We start from the raw sequence: 8,050 nt of genomic DNA on the forward strand, positions 1-8,050 counted from the left end.
AGATATTAGTTAGTACACATTGTTAGATATCAGTTAGTACATAATGTTAGATGTCACTTGGTACACAATGTTAGATGTCACTTGGTACACATTGTTAGATGTCAGTTAGTACACATTGTTAGATGCCAGTTAGTACACAATGTTAGATGTCAGTTAGTTCACATTGTTAAATGTCAGTTAGTACACACTATTAGATGTCAGTTAGTACACATTGTTAGATGCCAGTTAGTACACAATGTTAGATATCAGTTAGTACACCTTGTTAAATGACAGTTAGTACACATTGTTAAATGCCAGTTAGTATACATTGTTAGATGTTAGTTAGTTCACATTGTTAAATGTCAGTTAGTACACACTATTAGATGTCAGTTAGTACACATTGTTAGATGCCAGTTAGTACACAATGTTAGATGTCAGTTAGTACACCTTGTTAAATGACAGTTAGTACACATTGTTAAATGCCAGTTAGTATACATTGTTAGATGTTAGTTAGTTCACATTGTTAAATGTCAGTTAGTACACACTATTAGATGTCAGTTAGTACTCAATGTTAAATGTCAGTTAGTACACAATGTTAGATGCCAGTTAGTACACATTGTTAAATATCTGTTGGTACACATTGTTAAATGCCAGATAGTATACATTGTTAGATGTTAGTTAGTTCACATTGTTAAATGTCAGTTAGTACACACTATTAGATGTTAGTTAGTTCACATTGTTAAATGTCAGTTAGTACACAATGTTAGATGTTAGTTAGTTCACATTGTTAAATGTCAGTTAGTACACAATGTTAGATGTCAGTTAGTACACAATGTTAGATGCCAGTTAGTACACAATGTTAGATGTTAGTTAGTACACATTGTTAGATGCCAGTTAGTACACATTGTTAGATGCCAGTTAGTACACATTGTTAGATGCCAGTTAGTACACAATGTTAGATGTCAGTTAGTACACCTTGTTAAATGACAGTTAGTACACATTGTTAGATGTCTGTTAGTACACATTGTTAGATGTCAGTTAGTACACATTGTTAAATATCTGTTGGTACACATTGTTAAATGCCAGTTAGTATACATTGTTAGATGTTAGTTAGTTCACATTGTTAAATGTCAGTTAGTACACACTATTAGATGTCAGTTAGTACTCAATGTTAAATGTCAGTTAGTACACAATGTTAGATGCCAGTTAGTACACATTGTTAGATGTTAGTTAGTTCACATTGTTAAATGTCAGTTAGTACACAATGTTAAATGTCAGTTAGTACACACTATTAGATGTCAATTAGTTCTCTCTGTTAGATGTCAGTTAGTACACATTGTTAGATATCAGTTAGTACGCAATGTTAGATGTCAGTTAGTACACATTGTTAATGTCAGTTAGTACACAATGTTAGATGTCAGTTAGTACACATTGTTAAATGTTAGTTAGTACACAATGTTAGATGTCAGTTAGTTTTAGTGTTTGTGAAAGTGTTCTTTCACACATTTGTGGGTAACGTCTCTAGCGTTTCATAGATCGGAAACAATAACTGGAGTCAGTAAGAGTTTGTTTGTAGATCAGAAACAATGTTTGATATTCCAATAAGTGGAGTCAGTAAGAGTTTGTTTGTAGATCAGAAACAATGTTTGATATTCCAATAACTGAAGTCAGTAAGAGTTTGTTTGTAGGTCAGAAACAATGTTTGATATTCCAATAACTGGAGTCACTAAGAGTTTGTTTGTAGATCAGAAACTATGTTTGATATTCCAATAACTGGAGTCAGTAAGAGTTTATTTGTTAGGTGTCAACTTATTCCTGTTATACCAGTCGCGCATCACTAACTTCAACTTCAGTTTTGAACTGTATGTCCTAAAAACAGTAAACAGGAACCGTTGGGTGTGAATAAACATTTAAAGTCTGATTTCCCAACAGCAACAGCAAAATTATTGATGAACGATCTCTTCCTGTTTATTTATATCTTTTAACCCTACAAACCATATCTAGGAACAACACAGTTTTTTTTTTTACATTTTTATTTTACAAGTCAAGTCATATTTCAAACACAACAGACGATTCTAAACTTTAATAATAACAAGTTAGCACAATTTTTAGTTTCAGTTATTTCAAAATGTAAACAATTAGTTGAAAACTGGATCCTTGCACTTCTCTGTTTTAAGACCTAGAACATTGTGTGGCTAGTTTCTCTACTGTTAGAGGATACGGAACCAACCAGAATCTCCAATACATCTGGTAGGACCAACCACAAGCTTCTCTAGATCTAATAAGACCAGCCACAAGCTTCATTACATCTGGTAGGACCAGCCACACGCTTCATTACATCTGGTAGTTCCAACCACATCTGGTAGGACCAGCCATAAGCTTCACCACATCTGGTAGGAGAAGCCACATGCTTCACCACATCTGATAGGACCAGCCACATCCTTCACCACATCTGGTAGGACCAGCCATAAGCTTCACCACATCTGGTAGGAGAAGCCACATGCTTCACCACATCTGATAGGACCAGCCACATCTTTCACCACATCTGGTAAGAAAAGCCACATGCTTCACCACATCTGGTAGGACCAGCCATAACTTCACCACATCTGGTAGGACCAGCCATAAGCTTCACCACATCTGGTAGGACCAGCCATAAGCTTCACCACATCTGGTAGGAGAAGCCACATCCTTCACCACATCTGGTAGGACCAGCCACATCCCTCACCACATCTGGTAAGAGAAACCACATGCTTCACTATATCTGGGTGTCACAAAGGCCACTTATGTAAGAACTTGTCTATGTTACTAGTACAGAAGTCTAGCTTAAACAACAGTACACTTTCTTCACCACATGACTCCACAAAAATGTCCTAAGTTGCAATGGGTAAAAACCAGTTTTCTCTTTACTGGTCATTTAAAGAATCAGAGCTTCTGTAGTTGCTGGCCTTGACGGTTTCTTAACAGAACGACCCCATTGAGAATTCTGTCATTTCCCGAATCAACTAGGCTTAAGATAGCATAGATTCTCTTCGTTCGGTTTAATGACCGTCCCTAAGGAAGGGTCGTAATACTAGAGTTCAATTCAACAATAACCAGTCTATGTATCGCTTCTTCCATCCCTCAAGAGAAACTCTGTCAATATTCCTTGAATCGTAACGACTGTCAAGAATATTCTCGATCTCGCTACTTACACACGACATTGTCAGCTTGGCAGTGGCCCTCCGGGGGCGATAGAAAGAGGCGGCCATTTTCACAAACACACAACTGATAAATGCCTGCGTATGTGCGACCTCTGGTGGTGGGAAGAGCAATTTTGATGTTCTTCAGTTCGATCTTTTCTGAATCCAACCATATCTGAAATTAAAACGATATTATAACAAATCTATACCTCTTGCCATTAACTTTCGCTGAAATACGTACGTTGTTAAATATATACCTCAAATACTAATTCTCTGTGCAAAATATTATTGTAAAATAATTCGAAGAAGGTTTCAGAGTTTTCATTATTTTTTCAAATACCACCTATAAGTTCTCTGGCTGAAATCTACAGGCAGACTGTAGTAAACGGTTTCTAATTTGGAAGAGATATACCATAGTAAGTAAGCAAGTCAACAACTTTCACCGCTAACTTTATAACACCTAAATCCAGGCTAAATGTGCAAGTCCAGTGATAGGATTCGAATGAGAAAAAAAATCCTTTGAAAATATTCTGCAGAATCAGTTTAAAACAAAATATATTGTTTTAACAAATTATATTTCTACAACATGAGTACATTGTCAATCATCTTACATCATTTAAAACCAAGTAACCATCAGAATGTAGAGATGAGTACAAGGTTAATCATCTTACATCATTTAAAACCAAGTAACCATCAGAATGTAGATAAGAGTACAGGGTCAATCATCTTACATCATTTAAAACCTAGTAACCATCAGAATGTAGAGAAGAGTATAGGGTCAATCATCTTACATCATTTAAAACCAAGTAACCACCAGAATGTAGAGAAGAGTACAGAGTCAATCATCTTACATCATTTAAAACCAAGTAACCATCAGAATGTAGAGAAGAGTACAGGGTCAATCATCTTACATCATTTAAAACCAAGTAACCACCAGAATGTAGAGAAGAGTACAAGGTTAATCATCTTACATCATTTAAAACCAAGTAACCATCAGAATGTACATAAGAGTATATTGTCAATCATCTTACATCATTTAAAACTAAGTAACCATCAATCTGTAGAGAAGAGTACAAGGTTAATCATCTTACATCATATAAAACCAAGTAACCACCAGAATGTAGAGAAGAGTACAGGGTTAATCATCTTACATCATTTAAAACCAAATAACCACCAGAATGTACATAAGATTATATTGTCAATCATCTTACTAACATTAAAACACAAAATAACCTCTAAATAACCTTTAACCTCTTATGTAAGGAAATACATGTAATCAAAAAAAAAAACTTTTTATGATTACCTTTCCTTCTTCGGACCGTAAAGTTAAATCTTTTCGACAAGCCGCAGTAATATCACCTGCTCTTGACTCGATGGCCACGCCCTCTGGCGCTCCAACTTTTAAGGTTCGCGTAGGTGATTCTAGCCTGGGTAAAAATAAAAAAAAAAGGTTTCGGTATAAAAACTACAATTTGGAAACCTTCAGTGGCTGAATATAATACATATAATACCAGAAATTTAAAGATATCATAATAGGGACTTGATTTTATCTTATCAATGATTTAAAGTTACCATGCTTTACTTAAAAAACACTACCGTGTATTAACGATATCAGTCATTACGTATATTACCGTGTATTAACGATATCAGTCATTACGTATATTACTGTGTATTAAGGATGTCAGTCATTACGTATATTACCGTGTATTAATGATATCACTCATTACGTATATTACCGTGTATTAAGGATGTCAGTCATTACGTATATTATCGTGTATTAACGATATCAGTCATTACGTATATTACCGTGTATTAACGATATCAGTCATTACGTATATTACCGTGTATTAACGATATCAGTCATTACGTATATTACTGTGTATTAACGATATCAGTCATTACGTATATTACCGTGTATTAATGATATCACTCATTACGTATATTACCGTGTATTAAGGATGTCAGTCATTACGTATATTACCGTGTATTAACGATATCAGTCATTACGTGTTTTTGATAAGACAGGTCTAATTATTTAGTAGTTTGAAACCGTAATTGTAAAAGTCTGATAACATCCGGTTACATCTGTTTCTATTATTTAAAGATCGTGAATATTACACGTAGTGTTATCTGCTTATAATCCTCCAGATGGCGTGTCGAGGTAAGTAGTGAAACATTGTTACAACTTTCAGCAGTATGTATGAATAACACCTTTCCAAATTTCTAGTGTAATTAACAAGTTCTGTTACAAACCTGAGTTGTTGAAACGATTCAGACCGTACTAGAGGAGTTTGGATTGACCCGTCAAATATAACTCCCCCTGAACCTGGAAAGAAAGAAAAGGGTTAATATAGAAACATAAATCTTGTATCCTGTCATTAAAGAAAAGGGTTAATATAGAAACATAAATCTTGTTTCCTGTGATGAAAGAAAAGAGTTAATATAAAAACATAAATCTTGTATCCTGTCATTAAAGAAAAGGGTTAATATAAAAACATAAATCTTGTTTCCTGTGATGATAGAAAAGGGTTAATATAAAAACATAAATCTTGTATCCTGCGAAGATAGAAAAGAGTTAATATAAAAACATAAATCTTGTATCCTGTGATGATAGAAAAGAGTTAATATAAAAACATAAATCTTGTATTCTGCGAAGATAAAAAAGAGTTAATATAAAAACATAAATCTTGTATCCTGCGAAGATAGAAAAGAGTTAATATAAAAACATAAATCTTGTATCCTGTGATGATAGAAAAGAGTTAATATAAAAACATAAATATTGTATCCTGTGAAGATAGAAAAGAGTTAATATAAAAACATAAATCTTGTATCCTGCGAAGATAGAAAAGAGTTAATATAAAAACATAAATCTTGTATCCTGTGAAGATAGAAAAGAGTTAATATAAAAAAATAAATCTTGTATCTTGTATCCTGTGATAAAAGTAAAGAGTTAATATAAAAACATAAATCTTGTATCCTGCGAAGATAGAAAAGAGTTAATATAAAAACATAAATCTTGTATCCTGTAATGATAGAAAAGAGAGTTAATATAGAAACATAAATCTTGTATCCTGTAATGATAGAAAAGAGTTAATATAGAAACATAAATCTTGTATTTTGTATCGTGTGATAAAAGTAAAGAGTTAATATAAAAACATAAATCTTGTATCCTGCGAAGATAGAAAAAGAGTTAATATAAAAACATAAATCTTGTATCCTGTGAAGATAGAAAAGAGTTAATATAGAAACATAAATCTTGTATCCTGTAATGATAGAAAAGAGTTAATATAGAAACATAAATCTTGTATCCTGCGAAGATAGAAAAAGAGTTAATATAAAAACATAAATATTGTATCCTGTGATGAAAGAGAAGGGTTAAAAAAAAACATAAATCTCGTATCCTGTGATGAAAGAAAAGGGTTAATAGAAACATAAATCTTGTATCCTGGGATAAAAGTAAAGGGTTAATATAGAAATATAATCTGTGTTATATAGATACATATAATAAAATTAATCCTTTCATTATTCTTGTTGTCAGTAAGAAACGTTGATATTATCTATTGTAGCAGAAAACTGAACAGTGGGTTACATGCGTTACATCTTGTACGAGGTACGAACCCCAAATTCTAGATTTATAAACACTGGGAACTGTAGTGTGAGGAAACATAGTTTTGTCAAACAACCAGTACAGATTCTGCTAAATTAAGAAAATGACAACCAATTCATAGAATACTTACTGCCTCTGGCTTTGAATTATTAATAGTTGGAAGTTTGTACATATTGTCTTTAGAGGAATGCAACATGAAATACACGTCTTTAGACACAAGTACTGAGTTAGGGTTAAAATCATCGTTCTTAATTAGAATCTTCGTGTAGTGGTACAGTGTAAACATTTGTACAGAAGCTCACAAGGGCCATGTTAACAATAGCATAACTAAAACACAGTGCATCTTCAATCGCTATCTTTTAAAATGTTGCTGTAAAAAAAAAGGTTAATTAGAAAAGAAACAAAAACCTTTAACGATTTCAAAAGTGTATGTTACAAAACGTATGTTTGATGCGGCCACGTGCAATCTAATTATTATAAAACATTGGAAATCAATGTTTGATCAATTAATCACTGTTTCTAAAGCTGGCAGTCAATTCTTTTAAAATGTGGGGAGTAAATCCATTTATTACTTACTTCATAAAAAATGTTAAATGAACAAAAGTAAGCTACAAATGGAATCAGATCTATTTTTATAATTAATTTATTGACTTTCATATAAGTTGATATACTTTTATTTCCTTGCCTCAGTAGTTCCTTATTAAAGACCGATCTCTCTCACGCATGCGTGATGAACAAAGCCTCGTTTTCAGATATTGGTTCAAACGTCTTTTTTAAGAATGTTGCCGTAAAGGTTTAACGACACTACATGAATTTAAAAATTACTTTTATATACCAGGATGTCAGGAAGATGACAGAAAACTAATATTGTTGTTTGTGTGTTATAACATTGCTATGCAGCAACTTACAAACCAAGATCGGATATTCGTGTTTTAAGTTTGAAATACTTTTACAGTCAAAACTCAAGAATCATGACGACACTATTTTAGTACTGGGAAATATTTCTATATAAAGAACTGTGTAACTGTCCACTTCTGTTATTGATGGAAGAACGAACCTTATGTACTTTTAGAAATGTTATTACCGTTCAGAAAGAAACCCTATGATTAAGTGACGAGCAGGAGGATTTAAATGTTTTTACCGTTCAGAAATAAACCCTATGATTAAGTGACGAGCAGGAGGATTTAAATGTTATTACCGTTCAGAAAGAAACCCTATGACTAAGTGACGAGCAGTAGGATTTAAATGTTATTACCGTTCAGACAGAAACCCTATGATTAAGTGA

At 33.0% G+C, this 8,050-nt stretch overlaps 1 protein-coding gene across 1 annotated transcript; it reads right to left on the bottom strand.

Moving 5' to 3' along the window:
• Positions 1–2,034: 2,034 nt before the first annotated feature.
• Positions 2,035–5,484, bottom strand: LOC106475924 (zeta-sarcoglycan-like; the record flags this gene model as incomplete). Its single annotated transcript, XM_013936599.2, has 3 exons — positions 2,035–3,333; positions 4,462–4,585; positions 5,412–5,484. Coding segments are annotated over 3 exons (368 nt in total), but the record flags the coding sequence as incomplete, so codon positions are not given.
• Positions 5,485–8,050: the final 2,566 nt, after the last annotated feature.

This window comes from Limulus polyphemus, unplaced genomic scaffold, assembly GCF_000517525.1.
Source record: "Limulus polyphemus unplaced genomic scaffold, Limulus_polyphemus-2.1.2 Scaffold9446, whole genome shotgun sequence".
Taxonomy (NCBI): Eukaryota; Metazoa; Arthropoda; class Merostomata; order Xiphosura; family Limulidae; genus Limulus; species Limulus polyphemus.